The following is a 22,366-nucleotide window of genomic DNA, read 5'->3' on the forward strand; positions in this document are numbered from 1 at the left end:
TCATTTCAAAACATTTCCATCCCCTGGCAAATAAGGGAATTGCCATGAATTTTTCATTCCTGGCATTTTGACCTTCATGCAAGTTTTAAACTTAGTGGCCGGCCAGTCAAGCCTCCCGTTTCGGTTACAATGACGCTACTAAACGTCCAAAACATTTTGAGTCGGAGGGGTTGGCAGCAAACAGCATTTTAATTTAGTAATATTATTTAAACCCTGCGTTTGAGTGGTTAGCGCGTCGGCCTCACAGCTCTGGGATACTAGGTTCAAATCCAGGTCTGTCCACCTGTGTGGAGTTTTCATGTTCTACCCAGGCCTGCGTGGGTTTTCTCCAGGTACTCTGGTTTCCTCCCACATTCCAAAGACATGCACGGTAGGCTGATTGGATACTCTAAATCACATGTGTTAAAGTGGCGGCCTGGGGGCCAAATCTGGCCCGCCGCATCATTTTGTGTGGCCCGGGAAAGTAAATCATGAGTGCCGACTTTCTGTTTGAGGATCAAATTAAAATAGAGTATAGATGTATATTAAATTTCCTGATTTTCCCCCTTTTAAATCAATAATTGCAATTTTTAAATCCATTTTTAGTTCAAAAATCATTTTGTAGAATCTAAAAATATATAAAAGGCTAAAATAAACATTGTTTTAGATCTATACAAAACTGAATATTCAGGGCTTTTAATCCAGATCTTTTAATCCATTTATAAAAAAATCTAAATATTATATCTAAACTGGTCCGACCCACGTGAAATCAAGTTGACGTTAAAGCGGCCCGCGAACCAACCCGACCGAATCTGACACCCTTGCTCTAAATTGACGTTTTATTTTAGCCCAAACCGAAAAGACCCCTAGCACCCCACCCCGTCAAAACGTATTCAACACGCACGTTTCACTGGCATGACATCATCCCGTTTAGCCCACAGCCAATTAGGATGGCGCTTGCACCGTGGTGGCTAATTGGCACGTTTTGCATTCAGTGCAGGTATTCTGACTGAAGTGCGTTGGCGCCCTTCAAGTTCACCCCCAAGGGCTCTGCAGCCTAAGGGGGCGGCTGCAGGGGGACGTGCAGGCGTGGGTCAGGCTCACGGAGAGGGTGGGGGGAAAAGACACACACGCACATACACACCTCGGATCAATGGGAATGTGTGTGATGGGGTGCGTTGTTGCCATGGAGACCAGAGGGACAGTGATGTTACCAGGCAGGAGAGGCTCAATCCGATGACGAGCTGTGACGTGGATGGTCAATTAGTTCAAACAGATATTTTGCAATATGATACGATGAACAGTAAATATCAGATTGTGACAATTTGAGATCTTACCGGAATTGTGACACAAAAATCATAAAGTGCTCGAGTCACCACCAGCAGAAACAGAGCAAGTTGGCTGAAATTTCGAAAATACAGTGATACCTAGCGACTATTTTCTGTTATTGCCACGTAGTGTGAAGGCCAGTTTCCCTAAAGAATTTACGGAACACTTCTGATCTCTGCTGGACAAGGATGGCAGTACATGCACGCAACACTGAATGGGATTTCAGCACCACGGACAGCAGAAGTGAGTGACTTTTAATTCTCTACTTGCCATTGATGACACTAAACGTCCAATCAATTTGAACTGCAAGTCGTTTATCGTAAGGTTAGACCTAATATTGGCAAACAAAGTAGTTTCTCCTCTCGTTTATTTGGATTGGACACTTCAGTAAACAGATTTTTCACAGTCACAAAGCAGAAAAGCAGCTTGCTAGATCTTTGTATTTACAAAGGGTTGACGGCTGAAAAGTGCACTGCCTCGTTATCGTGGTCTCTGTGCGTGAAAATCTTCTCAAATTTAGTTATCCGTGAACTGAATTCCTCAGCGACATTCGACAAGTAATTTGCATGATCTGATTGGCGGCTCATCAATAAAAGAAATAGTCTTTTGGAGTCTTCACATAAAATGTTAACGGACACAAATCTGCAGCATTTTTTGTGAAATAAGTAAACAACTTAGGAATCTGTTTTGAAGCGCAAATAATACAAAGGTCAGTATTCAAACTTAATGACTAGAAGTGATTTTTTTGTTGAATGTAAACATTTTAATTTAAACAGACTGCACTATGAATTCTGAACAGAAACCTTTTGTATGACAAACCCAAGTGGAATAAGGCAAGTTTTCAACAAAAAAAGTTATGAATTTTTGTTGTACATTGTTTTTGTATACTATTTGGCAGAACATGATTAGAAACACGATGGCACTTCATGTGAACGTGGAAGGGAATTGAAAAACACAAAATCCATGTTGTACTTGCTAGTAAAGCTTATTGAGTGGACCCCCGCATATTGGCAGAATTTAGTTAAAATATTGGCAGCTATTAATTGTGATTGACATCCAAACACTCACTGAAACATGATCATGAACTGCAGCCTTCCTAGTTCAAATTAATGGGATGTCTATCATCATTAAAGTGCTTTTTATACCAGTTTGATTCTTTTGCTTATGTGTTTTTACCCAATTTCATACTATTCACCTTTCACTTTCCCTTTTACAGCTAAAGGAATTGGGAAGCAGACTGGCTGCTTGAAAAGTAAATTTCCCCATGGTGAGATTAAGTAAGTAAAAAGTCTATATTTTATTCTGTTCCTTTTATACTGACTTAATTTTCCCTGATTTCACACTTATCGACTTTTGTTTTCCCTTTTCCACATTTTTATTTTTTACCTTTTCCATGGTGAGTTACAACCTAAAAATATATTTCCCCATAGTGGCAACAATAAAATCCATTCCACATAATACCATCATTTTATAAGTGAATCTACTGGAATAAAAAAAGGCTTTCTTAGTGGCATGCCCTTATGTCATTTTTTAACCAACTTCTCACTAAAATAGAATTTCCCTATTGCGTCGTGATCATTAAGTAAACAAACAAATATTGGTGAATCAATTAGCGGGGGGTCACTGTAACGGCATTGCGTCTGTGCATTCTGCGGTAAAAAAAATAATAGTAATAAATCATCAAACAGACACTAAAAGATCTTGCACACGATCAAACAAAATGTCTGTAGAGTCTGTCGCCGTAAATCCATCTCTGGTATAAACACTCCCACAAGAGGTTTCCATGAAAAGTCTCAGAATTCACTGAATTCAGCAGAATATGAAAAGAAGTTTTCCCCCGGACCCTCACTACCTTTGAGCAGGGCGCGACTCGCCCTCCAAGTCTTGGTCCACCACGTTGGCGTAGCCTTCTTTGGCCACGCAGTCAGCCAGCGTCCGCAGAACCAGGCCCAGACGGCGGTCCATGGCTTGCAGGTGAGGTCGGATGAGGACGGGGGACAGGCGGTCCCGGAGGAGAGATTCCTCCATCAGGGTGCTGAGACGATAGTCTTCCTTGGCGAGTAGTTGGAGACGCAGGAAAGTGGACTTTTTCACCCTGGAAAAGAGAGTCATGGCGAATATTGTTGAGTGCTAGCAAAATCAAACCTCACTTCCAAGTCAAATTAAAAGCAATTAAGCAATAGACTGTATGTACCGTATTTTCTCACATATAAGCCGCCTCCGCGTATAAGCCGTACCCTTGAAATTGCCTTGAAATGGACAATTTCTCTTGTATAAGACGCCCCCTGATTCACAATTTTCATCCCTAGGTAAGATGACAGTGCCCCGAGCGAGCAATGGCAGGCACAAGTAAGTGAGTTTTTTCTCGTTTTATGCAAAATAGTATTTTTTTCTTGAATTTTATTCATAGACGTCAAAATTAATTTGTCTTGCGTTATGGCATTTTCATCCTTGTTACCTTGCAGTTTTGTGCATGGCAAGTCTAATTTGTGCACATATAAGCTGTACCCTGGATTCAGTCATCATTTCTTTTGGCGACAAATACGGCGTATATGCAAGATAATACAGTAATTGTGTTTATGGCTGCCACGATGGACTCATTTATAGCTAGTAATCTATTTATTATCATATTAAGTCCGTTAAATTGCCCGCATTTTCTTCTTCGGCCTTCGAATAGTAAATATTTTTGGAGTAATATAACAGTAAATAGCTTGCGATATACAAAGGAGCCGATTAGTTCACTCAGAGATAAAAAAAACTTGAGTAGGAAAATAATACAACATTAAATATGATTGGTTTTCGTATTAACGCTTACATTATTGTTGATTATTATACTCGTTGATTAGAATTCCGATGTTTACAGCCCTGGACTCTGCTTCACTATTTTTTTTCAATCCTGAAAGCAATTTTAATGCCACTTAATTACCAGCAGGTGACAGTAATGGACCGGATTGGGGAAAACATGACTGCATTTCTAATCAAAACGACTACGGTTTAATATTACAACAGTGATCATTCAATTTGTACACGTGGACTGACCTGCAGCATTGATTGAGAGGAACTAAAATTGACATCTCATCATGCGAGTGTTTCCCAAACCTGAAAAAGTTGAAAAAATATTTAGAATTAAAAAAATAAAAATAAAAATCACAACATTATTCCAGAATTTATTGCCCAAAATATTTTAGCATCACTGTTAGAACTCAAGGCAACATTTATTGACAAATACTATTAGAAGTGATAACATTACCCTCTTCCATTGTCCAGGTGAATAATGAAGGTGTCGTTTCCAAATTTCTCAAAGGTTTCGTAATGATGGCGATCCATGTTACCTGAAGAAGGAAACCATCCGGATATGAATGACCACGTTTCAATGACATCAGTGCCATCAATTCATCGGCGTGTGTCGCCGTCAATGGCAGCTCGAGACTTTAGGTCTCACAGTGGCTTCCTACCCATCAAGAAGTCAAAGATGGTCATGTCCATGACATCCAGCAGTCGAGTTCCGCGGTCGTACGGAGGCGTTTGCTTCACCTCGTCACAATAATCGGGATCGACCTCCCATCTTTTTGGATGAAAACAGAACATTACTCATCACATTGATATGAAAACAAAGGAATAAAAAATTAAATCTTAAGTGACAAATCATGTTTACTGACTCAGCCTTCTTGCGTTTATGGTAGGAGCGCCTCCACGGGTTTCTCCAGGTCTTGCGTTTGGCCAAATTGAGGTCCGGCAGGAAGGCGGCGAGGGAGCCTTCAATCTGGTCGGGTTTACCGCATAGCGCGTGTTCGGTGGAGCAGTAGTACGAGCATTCGCCGTAGAAGCACACGTTGTTGGCTGGGTGGGGGTAAACAGTTGGTTATAATTTTACAACAGAACGCCACACAGCCATCTTGTGTCAAGATTTAAAAAGTGGACACCTGCCACTTATAGTCTCAAATTTGGTGTATTTGTTTTTACAATCTTTTCTACCTGGCGAGATGAAAAAAGTCCTCCACAGCTTTTTATCACGCGTCACGTCTCGGATTTCTCGCGTCATGTTCACCAGCCGTCCCGCCACCGGGGGAACTCTGCGGAAGTCCAGAATCCTAAAAGGACAAAGCAGAGCGGTGATCCTAAAAGCTAAGGATGACAAAATCAGGAAAACACCTCCCCGCTATTTACTTTTTCCAGGTGACCCCCTTTGCGATTAAGCTTCGTGGGACACACACGGATCGCCGACGCGCTGATCCGAGCAAAGTTGAGGAAACTTAAGCTCTCAGAGGACGCCTTTCAGTCGCCGCGAACTGCGCCATCATGTCGGGCGGCGGACAAAGGAGTACTTGTTTGGGGTGTGTGAGCGTTCGATCAGTTTTAGAAGATAGGCTTACCTACGTTTTGAGGTACAGTACAAATAGCGTAAACTGGAAATAACCTGCGCAGGAATTATTCCAATTTTGCGACGTTCCCCCTTGTCGCGTAACAGGATCACGTTGGAATCCACAAATTTAACAGCGATTATGACAAGATGATCCCAGCGTGCTCATCTAATCCCTCATGTTGTAAAGCCCAATTCAAGCATTCACACTTTAAGTCTATTAACTTTGCACTTTTACTAATGCGACACCGTCTGTGGGGATGAACAGGTGCGAAACGGAGAAGGATTTGACATCATTGGCTGCCATTGAGGGTGATAGGCCAAACACTTCTGCTATTTTAACCACATTACTTTGACACTACCACATAAAAACAACTATTTTTCTACGGCATAGCCGTCAACCTCGGCCAATTGCTCCCCTTATTAATGATTGCAATTCCCCTTATTAAACTATAAAAAAAAAAATGCAACGCGGCACATATTTACTCACATGGGGCGCACTTAAGTCTAAAATTTTCCTCCAAAGTGGACAGGGTGCACTAAATTCAAGATTCTGTACATGTCGCTATATGGCTTGCTGATGCGCTATATTATTTATAGTATAGTGAAAAGTTGGACGTATGAACGGTACGTGCGCATATCATGCTTAAAGCAATATTAGCAGTTGCCAATGACGTTTTCACCTGCTACTCGTGACCAGGACGATTTGGATTAGAGCCAAAATGGGTAAAACGAGATCGGTTTCACAAAAAATACTTTAAAAATATCCCATACAAAAGTTGTTATACGGCGTACACAATTTGAAATGATCAAAAATGGATAAACTACAGGAAAAACTTATATGTTGATCGGTATGCTAGTGTTTCAACACTTTAACCCCTTCATGCACAATGAAAAATGTTCTTTATCCCTTACACAACACTAATTTAACTCATTGACTGCCCTTGACGAGGCTAGAATTCCAATCCATTTTGACCCGGAGGTCAAAATAGATTGGACGTCTAACCTATTTTGACCCGGAGGTCAAAATAGATTGGACGTCTAACGGTCAATGGCAGTGAAAGAGTTCACTTTTACACATAATGTAATGCCTCACCGGTCCAAGTGGAAGGCGGCGACCTCAGCGTTGTGCCTCTCAAAGTCGGAAAAGTAGAAGAAGTCAGGAGGAGTTTGCTGCTCACGCGTTTGCCTGAGAGAGAGAAAAAAATAAATATGTCAACACGAGCAGGCCAATGTGACAGAAAAGGAACAGGCATGAAAAAAAAGAAAAAAAATGAACACCCTCGGGGTTGATGCTTTGTCATATTCTTTGTAGAATCCATTTTTTGGACAGTTTTTAAAACACGAGATAGACTTTTGCAGGTCAGTTTTGACTGTCTCACTGATTTAAGAAAATATAAATACATTTGTACTTGATTATCAACATGGCAGGCTGAGGAATGTCTCATTCTATGAACATTTTTTTTGGATCATTTTTACTGCTTTGCTGATTTTTTGTTGTTGCTGCCAACTCCTTCCAGTCAAAATGGATCGGACACACTGATGAGTTAAATACTTTAAGACAAGCATTCATCTCCATTCCGTGTGCACATTGCGACCGTATTTGTTAATATTCTCGTCTTTCATCACGCTTAACTTAACCTCAGGGTGAAGCCAGTACGGTAAATCTCTTTCTCGCGTTGACGAGAGGAGCCTTCCATGCACTCTGACCCCTCCATGATAAAAAAAATAAAATAATATCCACGTGGAATTTGGACAGAAAGCTTCTATCTGTGAGTCCCACAGCTTGACTGCATGGCAGCCCTTCATGTACGCCAGATAAAAGCGCGTGTGTGCACGAGTTTGATCCGTGCTCAAGTGTCAGCAGGAGAGAGCCATCTCCTCCGGCCAGATGGCTTGGAGTCGTCGTCAGGGATCAGGCGGGAGGGGGCTTACGCGCCTTGAAAGCCTGCCTGCTCTCCATCTAGCCTTCCCATGTAGACTTTATTACACACACGGCCGTACTGTGAACAAAACAGGATTGAGAATCACCGTGTAAGACGGTGGAAGCTAAAATTTTCATCAAAACCCTGACAAGGAGAAGTTCACAAAGCATTATGGGTCTTGCCAACAGATTGAAGTTGATTTACTGAATAGGCTAGGCTAGGATTGACAACTGTAATATTTGAATCTCAGATGACTTCATTTTAATCCTTAAAACCTACACCTAATAGTACATATTCCTCATTTATTTCCCAAACCACTTCTCACGAGTCAAAGGGGTGCTGGAGCCTGACAATTTACGTTAAGAGCTTTGAAATGCCAGAAACAACAATGACCATAATCAGTATTTCCATATTCTGCAATGCAAATTTGAAGAATGCATACTTTGGCCAATTGCTCCCCTTATTAAGGATTGCAGTTCCCCTTAATAAGCGATAAAAATACAAATGCAACGCAGCACATATTTGATCACATAGGGGACTTTCTGACGCACTATATTTATCTTGTGAAAAGGCGAATGGGTGAAAGGGGAATGCATGTGCACCCATAATGTTCTTAAAGCATGACTATTAGCAGATTAGAGCTGAAATGGGTAAAATGAGATCGGTTTTACAAAAAACGTACTTAAAAAAAAAAACACATACAAAATTTGTTATAGGGCGTACACAATTTGAAATGATCAAAAAACGTATAAAATACGGGGGGGAAAACATAATTTGATAGAAATGAGAATGTGAATGATCTACAGTAAATTACAGTCAGAGTTAGCTCCCAGAAAGAATAATCACAAATAACTAAAAACTCCTGACAACTGTATTTTGTCTTTGAAATGCCCGAAACCAAAGTGATCACCATCCGTGATGACTCATGATAATGGCCGCTCATTTCATGCGTGGGTAGAAACAAAAACCCTCGGTGAAAAAGCTCTTAACCCCCTACTCCCGTGCGGATTCAAATTGCCTTTCAAGTATGCTAATATGCTGACCCAAGAGCAAATGTATCAACATTGAAGCACTCTTCTTCAATGGTATTTATTCTTTGCACGCCTGAGTACAGCTTGGCAAATAGAAAACACTTTGCAACTGTAAATTAAATACATGAAAGACAATAACTAAGTGTATAAGAAAAAAAATGGCATACCTACGTTCTTGAAAAGCTGTTAGCTTAATGCCAACATACTACGAAACATGCCAATCAAGTCCTAATGACAATGAGAATAGCATGCGATAATAACCCTGAAAATAATGATCATTCATCAGAGTCTACATCCAGCAGTTAAATAAAAGTACAGGGTTTTAAAAGTCCAAATAATATTAAATACACCATAAAAACAATCCCTACACCACGGTTATTCACCTATTGTGGCAAGTCTTAGAACCTATTAACCATGATAAACGAGGGATTACTGTATACCGTACTGTTGAGTAAATGTCATCTATTATTTATACATTTTATCTGATTTGTTATTGGTGAATACAATCCATTTTGACTAATACCATAAGCGCTACGAAGCTGATTTTTCTCGACACCTGATCACAGCTGACCCGAGAATACCCTCCATATGTTGCGGCAAATTATGTATTCTTTGCAATCGGTATTCTATGCAAAGCCGGAGGAGAAAACGCCAAGGATTTCCAGTCTGCTATTGAAAACGGTTAATCCTCGCTGGGTCGATATGGAAATATGACCAAGAGTGGGACGAACGTTGCTGGAACGTTCAAGCGATATTCATTTTGGCCGTAACCAGCCGTAACGAGCCAACGAAAAAGGCTAAAAACCTGCTGTGGCTTGTCCTTTTCCCCCTCTATCAGCTAATACAGTACATATAACATAAATTGCCTACCTGACTCACTCATTGAAAAATCGATGGACACATTTACAGCCAATATTCGCCTTAAAGTCACTATTTCGTTTTATTAGAAAGCGGGAAATTTTCATTGACGTGCGAAACGAAACGGTCCGCAGTATTTGTTTCACTTGAAAACTTCATTGCACTCAGTGTCAGTTTCATTTCCATTGCCAAAGTGTTGCACATTGGTGTGAAAATGACCATGTTAAAATGAGGAAAATTATCCCATTGAAACATGAAATAAATCACCTTATTTATGACTTGAAATGTTACAATCTCAAGTGAAGCATGACTTCAGCAATCCATTTGATACAACACCAAAAAAGTACACCTAGCTGGAACTTCCCATTCTAAAAATACTCCATGATTCATCCTATTTCCCCCAAAAAACAGTCGGGGCAGCCCCACTATGTGATCAAATTTTGCCTCATCTCATCTCAAAACGTAACCAATTTAAAACACGTTTCATGAGAACCAAAACGACAGCCATACCAATTACTGGTGATTATCCATCGACGTCAATAGACATCCAATCCGTTTTACTGAGAATATTTGGCACTGAACATGATCTGTTTGCTACAAGTCAGGAATCTACTTATCTATTTTGTTAAATCACTCATAAGGCTTGTTTACTAGATTTACTCTACCAGCTATTTTTGTCACCCCTCTTGGGAATGTTCAATAAAAACACAGATTCAGAGTGTGTTGTGTAATCCCCGAACCTTTAAGCTTCTGCACTTGGACTGTCACAACATTCAGCTCAACTGGCCAAAAACCACATTGGAGCTCCTTCTTAGTCATTTTGGTCTATGCCTTTCTCCTAATTGCTCACAAGTGAGTGGAAACGAACACCATTCAAATCCACAAAAACGAGAAAATCTAGCGAGGGGGAACCGTTTTGCGAGCAGGCTGCCAACGGAGGCAAAGGTGTTTGCGCTTGGTGGAAGGCGCTGATTTGGGAGCTGTCAAGTCAAGCCTTCTCGCCGGTTTGTGGTTGGCTGGCATTTTCTAAAAAGAAACCATCTATCAGAGGCTAAGTGCTGGTTTAGAGATGTCATTGTGGGCTAGAGTGGGTGACCGCCGGGAATGAGGAAGCGGTAAAAGCCCTGGAAGGGCAGAAAAAAAAGAAAACACAACAAGAACTGTTCAAATGGTTGCCTTAGTCTGGCAATTAGGAAGACAAGAATTTAAGGATGAACTGAATCCAGTTGAAATTGGAGTCAAATTTAAGCAAAGTGGAGTGACTCCTTTTCCAGTTCACTGGCCAGGTGTTTAAATAATAATAATAATAATAATCCATTGTGTTTTATAAATGAAAGAAACCGTTAAAGCAGCTGTTCATTGTAGGTTTGCATTATAGTGCGGAAAATACGGCATACAAATAACCATACAGTTATTTATAGTTATAGATTTATAGTTATTTTAAGCGGTTATATACATCTACATACTCAACCTTGGATACTAGGAGGACTACAGTAAACATTTCATTTTCTTATGCGCATTTGCTTTTGACTCACCGCGGAAACATTATTCATATTGATTCAAGCAGTAATAGATGTTTAATGACTAATTCAAAGATAGAGCGAGCATTCTTAGAAGTGTTATCGTATTCTATTATTCACCTAATCTAAAGGGGGTGAAAACAACAACAACAACAACAACTACCTATTTAGTGCAGTAGCAGACAGGAGATCTTCTGTTAGCCCCACTAAAGCCCCCCCAAGACTGCCAAGAGGGCGCTAAATGGGTTAGTTGGGGTGTAACCGGCTGGGGGAGACTTTGGATCGGGTTCCGGGCTTCGGTGATACCGGACCTGACTAAGGGGAGGGGGGGTATCTCTCCTACTTCCTGCCTTGACAATAAGCACATGCACGGATGCGAATGACGCACAATGATGAGATTGTTTTCCGCTCACCTGACTTGCGTCGCACACGATAATTGCCACCTTGCCTGCAGAGACAAAGTTACACCACCAAAATCAAGACTCCATTTTTTTTTCTCTCTCTGTATGTGGTGGCTTCACTCATTCACTATTGAGACTTTTTTGGTACTAATCGGTAGTCTTAAGTTATTGCTCTTTGTTGAAATGACGTCATATGTCCTTAATCCGTTTAACCGGAATGGAAGTAGTATTGCTGATATCATATTACGATGACACAAAATGCTATATTTAACATTATTCATCTCACATTTTAACATGTCCAATTGGATTTTGTGTCATGTGATAAATTTTGACAATAGATTTGACATCATACATTTGGCATTTTAACAGGATGAATTTCACAATATAATGCAACATTTTAGGTATTTTCATTTCGCAAAATTTATGTTATAAGGATAAATTGTATTTTTTCCATGATTAATTTCATGTTATAACACGACAAATCTGACATTTTAACATACATTTCCAATTCTAATGCGATAAAATTGACATTTTGACAAAAGGTTCACCTTGTATTATAATATGGAAAATTTCACCTATTTTTTAAAACAAATTTTGCGATAAAACTGAAATTTTAACATGGTATCTTGTCAAATTCTGCTAAATTCGACATTTTGACATTTTTGTGATAAAATCCTCTTTAAAAGAAGATAAGTACCACATTTTAACATTTCTTAATCCATTTTGCCAAAGTTCACATAAGTTTTGAGGCTAAGTCTACTTTTTGATCCATCATCAAGATACATTTTGATCAAATAAACGGCACGTTGTCTTTTCAACACCAATTGATTTACGGCATTCTCCCAAGCCTTTAGATGTCCGCCTCCCCAAGCGTCATTTCACCGAGCGCTCAGGACTTTCAACGAGTTGTTTTTGCCTCGTCTCATAAATCAAATGAGACCGTGTGTGTTTTTGCTTCCACCCCCAAATAAGACACGGTCAATTTGAAAGTCTAAAAATTCATCTCCTGGAGGTACATTGCTGCATTCCAGACTAAAAAGCACCAGCAACATTCCTTGTGGGAAGACCGGGAATTCACCCGCGCCACATTTTAGACGATGTAATGACATGGTGGGACGTCTGAAGCGAGCGAGCGAGCGAGTTGGACCAGACGCAAAAGCCCAATTCCGCAAACGTCAATCACACAGACATAAAAATAAAAATACAAGTACTTTCTTAGAACGTGCAGTCGTAACTAGCAACCAACGATAACCGATTTGACATTGTGATTAAAGAACAGCCTATTTTAATACATGGGTTGGGGGGGCTAAATGAATAAATCATGCAAGACTGACTAAGCACTCGCCATATTTAAAGCTTTTGATTTAGTGAACATTTGTACACATTTAACTTGTGAAAGGTGAACCAGGTCCACTTTGAAATTCAAATGTGTTTACATTGATCGCTGAACTCCATTACCACTAAAAATATCTGCTGTTCTAAATGTTATTTCCCGAATTAAAACGTTGGATGCCATCCATTTTGAACGGTCAAAACCGTCAGAACCAAAACCATCCCGTCATTTTCTATTTAGCACCAAACTTATTGATATGTACACAACCCTGTATATGAACTGAGATGTGAGAAAAGGAAATAGGATGGAGAAAGGAAACAAAAAAAAAAAAAAGAAATCACTTCCCGAGGAGTTGACCTAGTAAAATATTTATGAGGATGTCTCCATGTGAAGTAAAGAAAGTGGAGTTGAAAGCTGGGGGGTTCTAAAATTAGAAGTGGCCTCTACGTGTGGTTTTATTTGGGGTGTCTGAGTTGGCAGTTTGTCTGTCACAAAGGAAATCAGCAGAGACGGGAGATGACAGGCCGACGCGTTCAAGTGGCGCACTTAAACTGTCGACCCTCCCGCTTGGAGAACAGACTGAGCAGTTGAGAAAAAAAAAAAAGAGAACGATCGCTTGTTTTTGACAAGTGACAAAAAAAACAAGAGTTGCGATATGTATTGTAAATATGGATTTTTTTAAAATCTTCTTAAAGACCAATAGATAATGAATACATTTTGTGTAGTACAGTTTTCAATGTTGCGCCTTAAACAAACACTTAATCCTATGTTTATAAATCTGACTGATGACATCAGTGCCTCCCAAGTTAAGATCTACTTTAGTCGATTTTACAATTTCAAAATTTTCTTGATTCTTCAATGCAACCAAAGGCCCAACATCCCCAAAATGGCCGCACATGCACAAATTTAATTGATGAGAACATGCATAACTAATTGAATTAATTCTGTTAACTGGGCAGGGAATGACATTTTAGTGTCCCTATAGATTTGACCATGTGCTAACAAGTCTTGCGTTTGGCGAGTTGAATTAACATCAATTTTCACGTTACGGGGACTTGAAAAAGGCATTGAGAAGCAGCAGCTTGACTCTGGAAAATAACATTTCCTTTTCAATTAGTTTCCATTGTAGGAGTTGATTTCAAATCCTTTGAACTTCCACCAAGCTCTCATGGGTTCAATTTGAGGAAACCATATTTAATAAGTGTGTGTGAAAGGGAAAAGAAAAAAAGATTCAATCTACAATATGACATATGCTTGGCTATGCTTTACAATTCCACAAGGGATTATTTGCGTGCATAACTTAGCAAGAAATGTGTCATGTATGCTTACATTTACATGCGATGAATTCACAGCACGACTATACGTACTTGTTTGCATTTATCTGTCATGTCCAAGCGCTTAGAGAAGAGAGCCACTTGGATTTTCTGCTCCTCAAGGTGATGGATGCCACGCTATTATCTTGCCTCTCTTTACATATCATTGCTTGGCAATTCATTTCCCACAACAACAGATGTGTGGTAAAGCCGTGGCGGCTAAATGTGGGATTTTTTTCCCTATTTCATCGGCTGCAAATGCGTGGTGTTTGTGTCATAACTCCTTTTACGAGGCTAACGTTCGGGGAGATGATAAAAGGTGTTTGCACGCACATAAAGACGACGAGCCTTCGATGACAAGAGTTCTCTCCTCGCTCCTTATGTCTTCACGTGGATGCATTTATCCCCGTTACATAATCGTGAAATCTCGCCATTGTCAGCAGGCTCACAAGAAAAAAAAAAAAAAAATCACTACCTAGTCACCGTTTCTCATTCAGTGCCAAAGACTGCTTTTTAGGTCTTTTACAGGAATTTTTAAAAATGCTCCACTTCCAAGTTTGTCAATACGGCTAACTTACAACCAATCGGTTTGATCTTTGAGGTCAAATGGATTGGACGCCATTCATTTTTAGCCCCTCCCAGTTCAAATGGGTTGGAGATCTAAGTTGTCAGTGGTCGTGAAAAACATGATAGCTCACAATAACAACCGTAATAATAAAATGATCGTAAAATGCATCCATTGATTTGATCCAATGCACAATTCCAGCTAAAATGTACAGCATTAAATGACACAATGGAATATATTAGTTTTTAACTTGTCGCAAAAATAATTTGTGATAAATGGATTGGGATCCCTATTTGCTATTAAATGATAAATAGTAAGGTTTACTCGCGTGGTAAAAAAAAGAAATCCATTAGTGATTCAACACGGAGTAAAACATAGTCCAAATTCCTGGAAATGAAGGTCATGTCGTAATTCCAAGTGCTGTCAACAACACAATGTCAACATGTTCTAAATGAAGCGGTGACCCGTGTTCTGTTGCAACACAAAAGGCACACAAACAACTACAAATCCAATTGAATCCATTCCGCCGTGACAGAAATGAAGCAGTGGTTTAGGTTTTGCCGCAACTGCCACGGCTCATTCGAAAAACCGAGCTTGTCACAAGCAATCATGTACATAAAAATGAAAAAAAAATGGGCAAACACAATTAGATGAGGGATGACCATGAAACACTCATTTTATCAAATTGGCATCACCAAACTCTCCCCTAACGTATTCCATTTTTTAATTGTGGATAATTTTTACTAAAATACACAGTATCGACTAAATATTTAATAATTTCTCATTCACTAAATTGATCGACAATGGTCTTGACGGTTGGTTAATCTTAGATTAAAAAATAAAAATGATCTAAATCCTCTATTTTGTGAATCGTGATACTAAATATTCAAATTTTAGTTAATTTCTTTACCCCAGAAGAATAAAAATAACATCAGGAACAAAGTAAGTGAGATTTTGGGACCCCCCATATCCCATGATTCATATTTGAGCTAATGAGTTGAATCATGGCAATAATCAGTGATGAGTCGACGATTAAAAAAATAATAATAATAATCGCTGGGAGAGCCCATACTTGGAAAATTATGCTATGAATCATTCAACAAAAATCACGCTCGGGAAAAGAAAAATATTTCCACTGGCTGATATATTCAAAAGCTCTCCAATGAGACTCCCGTGTAGAAAAGCATTCTAAATTTTGAAGCCATCAAAGCGCGCATCTGAGCAATTACTTTTGATCACAGCCCAGTTGGCCTGGACGCTGTTTATGCGTGTTGCTGAGGGAATTCAATGGGACGATTGAAAGAAGCGGATTTCTTTTTCAAGTGCAAAGTGCTTTTGCGGCATTTCCCCAAAGACGGCGGCAACGTGACGGCCCAGCGCTCGTGTTAATTAACACATAAGCCTGTTGGTGTTTCATAAAAAGACAGCAGCAGACATCAGAAAAAGATCACGTAGAGGGAGAGCGCGGCTAATCTCAAACCATGGTGTGCTGTTGCTTGGAAGCAATTCGCAGGAGATTTAGTGGACTTTTTTTTTGGGGGGGGGGGGGGGGGGGGCATGTAAAATTTGGATCAACTTACTTCATGGGCTTGAATAAGGCTTGGCCGTAGTTCTGGAAGGTCATGATCAACTTGAGCTGAGTTCCTCCAGATTTCATGGCTGCAAGAGACAAAATAGTTGTCAAAACCTGACACGAAAAGCAGTTTCCAAAAGGAAAAGAAAATCCTTCAAATAAAAAAAACAAAAGGTTCTCCCGTAACACTGGTTGCTATTGACGTGCGATCTATTGCATCTATCAACGTCAACGGCAGTGAATGAGTTAAAAGGGCAGACATCACAGCAGAAAAAAAGTCTTTTTTATATTTAAAAATATAGAAAACCCAGTATTAATTTAACCAATCCTTGATTACCCACCCTTCCTCATGATGTAATTAATACCCATTGTCACATGCATGGGTATAACTGACATCACAAAAAGACTGCTTCTGTAAACACTCTTTAGGTTTAAATGTGGCTGTCATCTTTTTAAATAGGTAATTCTGTGTTTGCTGAAAGTCAGTTATTACATCACATTTTATTAATCTGGAAAAGTAATGAAAACTGCAATCCCAACAAAAAGAGCTCTTCAGCCAGCTCATTATTAACAAAAGGCTCTCGTGTTTAGCTCTAATGCAAAAAGCTTTTGGAGGATTTGCCCATTTGTTACAGCGCATTAACTTGAGCATCTCATGACAGCAACATGCTGGCTAACCCTTCCATTCAAATCAGTCTTTTGATGGACACTCTGTCCACTGGATTGCCATTTTGCAATCTGTCATCTTGAGTCAAAAATGACAAAACTGAAAAAAGTATTCATAATTTTGTAGACATTCATTTGAAAAGAGTATCTACTCAACTCCATTTAAATTATTAACCAGACAGAACCTAACCACACATTTTAAAGGTATCCCAATAATAAGAGTGGGATTGACTGATGAATCATTGGCATCATCATCACCATCAATAGCAGCTATTGAGGTAAAAACAAAACAAACAGTTTAATAAAGTCAAGTCATCTGATCCAAGCCAAAGACAAGCCATGAGGTCAAGTTAGTATCCATATTTGTCCAGGCAAGGTCCAGTAGATGCTGCCCTTGTGGCTTCATCAAGTTTGAAGATTAAAAGACAAAATATCCATAAACCCTGGAGTCAACTATCTGACCTCAATACGATACTTAGCACTGTTCGCTTTCTGAGGGAAAAAAAATCCCACTTTATTTTATCATTTGTAGTCTGACATGCAATATGATGCCATGACAATACAAGTATACTTCAACTACCATCTGTCTCCGTATTGGCCAGAAAGAAAAAAAAAAAACATGTGTTTCTGCAGACATTCTGTTGGTTGACAAATTAATCACATTCTCCTCCCGCGGCAACTCCTTAGTCGCCTGGCCTTTCGGAAAGCTGCGGGCTCCGCAATCAGATTCATGTTCCGATGATAAATCCCCCGCGTTTCCACCTGTGTCGCGTCACCCAAAAGCGTGGGTGATTTACGAGCCTCATCCCGGTCTGAACAAAAGGCCGAGCGAGAGAGAGAGAGAGAGGCGGAGAGACACTTCGTGCACAACTTGAGGGCAGATAAAGTGACATTCGCCCCAAGAGATGTTCTGGTGTTATACTCTCTTTGCTTTGCGGTGTCACCCAGAGACAGAAAAGCAGTGCGCGCCTGTGAAAAATGATGGAGTGTGGTTGCCTTAGATGAAAGCTCATAGGCACACTCTAGACTCCACTATTTTGACTATTGTTCGCTGCCAGCCTGCCCTGGTTTGAAAGGATGGGACATGGACAAACGTCATTCATTGCACAAGAGTATAGAACAGATCTTAGCGAAGCAAAAGATGTCACAAGGGCGTGAATGTATCACTCTCACGCACGTCATTCCTACGCAGTATTGCACTGGCGTGTCAAAATCGTGTGGAATTGCTACAATATGAGGACTCAACAGCTTCCTGTTGCTTGTGTATTGGCATCTATATAGAAGCAGAAAAAACGTTTGATTGTGCAGCTTTTAAGTCATTTAATTCCAGTTATCTTTCCCAAAAAGTTAGCTGTTTTTGACTCCTGGAGTATATATATTGTATTTTATTTTATTTATACTGGAGGTATCATATTCAAGTCAAGTAATTTCTTTCTTCAACAGAAGAATAGACCTTTTTCTATTTTTAATAAACGGCAATAGAACATTGTTTTGTTTTATAAATTCTAGACGATTGAAGCAAAAAAAACCAATTTTTGTGAACAAGAACACAGTTGCTTTAACGTTAATTGAACTTTTAACCCAACCTTTGAGAAGAGTGGTTCAAATTAAATGGAAAAAAAAACATTCTGGCATGACTTTCGATCATGAAATACTCAATATATGACTATCTCTGTCATAGGTCAGAAATCCTCATTTACTTCTACACAGAAAGCTTGCATTTACTTTCTGCTAACTACCACAACACATTTTCTGTGAGCACTACACAAATTAGCCAAGTTTCCAAGCAGATATTTTCATTCTAATTCTCTACACACATCTTTGGAACTAGACGTTTGGATTTTAGAACATGTATAAAATTTTGAATGAACACTTTAGTGTTTGGTGACTTACCAACACTGGTGATCTTTTGGGTGACCAAATCTTGAAGAAGGGCATCCAGCACCGGGTTGTGCCTGGCGTACAGCTCATAGCGATTGATCCCGATATGAAAACGCAGCCAGTTGGGGTACGACTCCGCCGTCACCGCCGCCTCTCGTGCGTTTTCCTCATCCTGCCTGTTGCGGTCCTCCGTTGGCCTGAAGAGAAGAGATACTTATTTTACTCAGACTATAGACTTCCTCATTTCGAGTCTTTGTATTTCAAGTTCCAAGGAAAAACAAGGAAGATTTATTTCAAATTTTAACCCAATCTCTTCCTTTGAGGTCATTCTTTGATACAAGTTTTCCTATTTTATGCAAATGCATTGCAAGAATCCAAACAAGGGTTTAAAATAGATAATAAGACATCAGGATGATTATTCAACACTTCCATGACCAGCTGTGAATCAGAAGTGCCATGAAAATAAAAATAAACAAAGAAGAAATGACAGGAAGAAACATGACTGTCAGAACAATCCAGTTTAAAGAGGCCAACAAATGTCCAAAGTCTTTAAAAGCATGCATCTACAATTGCTGCAGGCCCTCTCAGTCGAGATGATTTGGACGCTTATTGCCGTCAACAGCAGCAAAGGGATGGCTATATAAGGTGAAACGATGGATAATAGATAAGCAGTATATAAGGGTAGATTAAGGGAGGACTGGATGCTTAGGTCATCAGATGGGAAGAGGGATGGATGGATGGATGGGTACCGAGAGAATGATTCTGTATGTAGATAGATGGATATTTGAGTTATTTACCATCCTTGTTGATCGGTTGTTTTAGGATAAAACCTGATATCCGTGTTGAGGTTAAACAAAGTGTCTCGTTCCGTCAGAGCTGGGAGTCCAATCTTATACAAAGGATGCTCAAAGAGAGCCCTCAGTCTGGGTTCACCGGCTCCAGGCAGCGATGATCGACCCCGGCTCCCCTCGCCGATAAGCGGCTTGTGCTCGTCCGCCTCCCCGGCCGGGAAGCTTCCCCTCCGGGGCGTCTCGGCGCTCTTTTCCCGCCCCTGCAACGTCGTGTGGTTGGAGTTGGGCTCGCTGCTGAAATCCTGCAAGATTCGCAGGGTGTGTTTGTTGGGCCAAGCGCCGGCTTCAGCCGCCGACCTGACGCGGAGCTTGGCCCAGTCCGGTGCCTCCGCGCCGGCGTGGTGGGCGCACTGGCAGCCGCCTTCCTCTCCCGACGCCCCCTTCTCCAGCTTGGGCAGCAAGTCGATCATAATGTGCACAGTGCACGCGACCAGAAACACCGTGAGCAGCAACACTCGGAATTTACGAAACATGATCATCGTTTGCTCCTTTTCGTCCGTAAAGTAAAGAAAGTGCGAAAATCAACTGGATTTATGGCTCGCCTTCTTCACACGCCCATCGCGTTATTTTCGATCTAGAACGGGCCAAATAGTTTACAACTAAGCAGGTGAACGGTGCAAAAACGTGCTCACGTCTGTCGTCTTTATCCCTCCCGTTGATCTAAAAGTCTCCATCATCACCCCAAAAAAATTCGAGTCCTCCAAGCAGATAAGTCCAGAATAGCGGGGCAAAAATTCCTCGGGAATTGCAAAGGATCCGCTGAAATGCTGCACAGCTTGGCCGGAATCAGCGACGCAGCGTCCGGCCGACAGGTGCGAGCATCCCCACTGTCAAGTGGGCATCATCCTTCGTGGATTGGTGCGAGAATAGAATCCAAGCGCCGTGGAGTCCAGCCTCGGTCCACAACGTCACGAGGAAGCGATTGGCTGAACACAAATGCACGTCCAGCTCCCATACAGGAAATCTTTGAAGGGTGCACTTCTCGCTTTCTGCGCCAGAGGACGCCAAATAGCCCAGGACGATATAGTATCTTAATGGAGTAGACAGTGTACACTGTACAGTAGTAGAAATCAAATTCATTTAAACTCAGCAGCCATTGATCGATCGCTGTCAGCCTGCCCACTTCAAATGGATTGGACACCTTTCGCCACCAATGCCACTATAGTAACTCGTAGGGACGACAAAAATATATTCGTTATAAGTTGAGGGGAACATAAGGCACTATTACAATGCTACTGAGAGTTCAATTTAATTGGGTCATTTCATTGCTTCTATTTCAGCTCAACTTTAAATAGCTCTACCAATTTGAGCTTTTAATTATTCAGCCACTCGTTGCAATCATTTGGATTCCACTTCAAATATCTACACGGGATATGACTTGAAAATACTGAAGACGCTCTAAAAATGAATTGTTTCTAGATTTTGGGAGGAAAAGAGAAAATAAACCCCGTAGGTGCCATTAGTCGAGCAGTCAGTCACAGAAGTTTATAAATTATATTAATTTTTCGTTGTTTGACATAGTTGTCACAAACTCAGATAAAGGTCTGGTCTCTAAAATGTTCTCTTATTTTTCCTTGACTTTTCTTCAAAGTCACTGTTATTTTGACAGATAAGTCCGTGGGGCAGCTCAGTTGAGATTAAACTCAAAACTTAATCACAGCTGCAAATGTTAAAGATGAATGGTTTCAATATGATAAAAATCTGAGGTCAGCTAGCATACAGGAATTAATTTCAATTCCACTGTAGATTCTGTATTCAACGCCTCACAAGCAAAAGTTTCTAGGCTTTTTAAAACAGTTTTCAATTGCAAGGTGACAGGATTTGAAATTGGAATGCGTTCACAATATTAAAATTGTGGTGTGCAGGACTGAACACAGAATATGAATTTTCAATACCAAGCGTCACATGAACTATATTAGCGTTTGATTTGGCCAATCACAGCAAGACGCAGCATGGGAATAATCAGACCAGTGGCCCCGCTGCGTTGATCACTTTATCTCAAACACTCACACGGTAAATTGAGCTCTGGGGTTTTGAATTAGGTGCAAGTCAGGGGTGACCTTGAAAGTTGAGATGCTTGTTTAGGGGGGAGAGAACCATATGTACTGCTATGCCAGTGAACTTTCTGGAGCCATTTCATGTCGTGAGAAGCTAATGTTTTAATTACTGATAAGATAAGTCTAATATTGATGTATTGATCTGGATTGGTACGACGATTAGTTTGATATGATTGATATAAAAGTGAGCAAAATACAAAACATGGATCAGCACTGTCATTTTTAACATATGCAGCTTTGTTCAAATAAATGTTTTTTTTCTTTTTTATATTCAAATGTCTGAAATGTTAAAGCAACAAAATGAATATATAAAAAGTCAGTAGCAGTGAATGCGTTTAATAAGAGTTAGGGTCGGGCTCCAGAACTCATGAAGTGGAATTTCCAATGTGTTCCTAAGCATTATTAAAAATGAGTGGCCGATTGGAGGGTAATAACAGTTAAGCGGTCTGAATTGCTTGTGCGGGGGAGGAACTTATCTCTTTTAGAGTTGCCCTACTGTTAATTTCTTTCCTATTCATTATTTGCCTTTTGCCCCGTGCTGCAAAAAAATAAAATAAAAAAATTAAAAAATCCACGTTTGTTTGCAGAGTTCATTCCCAAGTGTCCTATACTATCTGCTAATGCTTTAGCGGCTACAAAAGATTTAATTGGAAACCCAAGTTATTGTATACCAGGGCATGTTTCTTTTATTTAATACTTTGTGCTCTCACCAGTAGTTCAATTA

At 40.2% G+C, this 22,366-nt stretch overlaps 1 protein-coding gene and 1 long non-coding RNA gene across 2 annotated transcripts in view; one reads left to right on the forward strand and one right to left on the reverse strand.

The window, feature by feature from the left end:
* LOC144087902 (uncharacterized) overlaps window positions 1-2,985 on the forward strand; it is a 62,851-nt gene extending 59,866 nt beyond the window's left edge. The window contains exon 6 of the long non-coding RNA XR_013304784.1: window positions 1,438-2,985. This is a non-coding gene — a long non-coding RNA (uncharacterized LOC144087902). The remainder of the gene's footprint in view (window positions 1-1,437) is intronic.
* On the reverse strand, window positions 1,659-20,455 carry fam20ca (FAM20C golgi associated secretory pathway kinase a). The gene is made up of 10 exons (XM_077618015.1): window positions 19,532-20,455; window positions 18,747-18,931; window positions 16,195-16,273; window positions 6,765-6,857; window positions 5,284-5,399; window positions 4,968-5,148; window positions 4,764-4,873; window positions 4,559-4,640; window positions 4,348-4,407; window positions 1,659-3,403 (listed from the first exon to the last, which is right to left on the reverse strand). The coding sequence occupies exons 1-10, from the start codon at window positions 20,062-20,064 to the stop codon at window positions 3,157-3,159; spliced, it is 1,686 nt and encodes a 561-aa protein (XP_077474141.1). The 5' UTR covers window positions 20,065-20,455; the 3' UTR covers window positions 1,659-3,156.
* Between the last annotated feature and the right edge of the window lie 1,911 nt (window positions 20,456-22,366).

The sequence above is a fragment of the Stigmatopora argus genome, chromosome 14 (assembly GCF_051989625.1).
Source record: "Stigmatopora argus isolate UIUO_Sarg chromosome 14, RoL_Sarg_1.0, whole genome shotgun sequence".
Lineage (NCBI taxonomy): Eukaryota > Metazoa > Chordata > Actinopteri > Syngnathiformes > Syngnathidae > Stigmatopora > Stigmatopora argus.

Coding starts and splice junctions, on each gene's coding strand:
- fam20ca (XM_077618015.1), bottom strand. CDS start 20,064: ATGATCATGTTTCGTAAATTCCGAGTGTTGCTGCTCACGGTGTTTCTG. Junction 5,149..5,283: donor GACTTTTTTCATCTCGCCAG/GTAGAAAAGATT, acceptor ACCCCCACCCAG/CCAACAACGTGTGCTTCTAC. Junction 4,408..4,558: donor CACCTGGACAATGGAAGAGG/GTAATGTTATCA, acceptor CAACTTTTTCAG/GTTTGGGAAACACTCGCATG.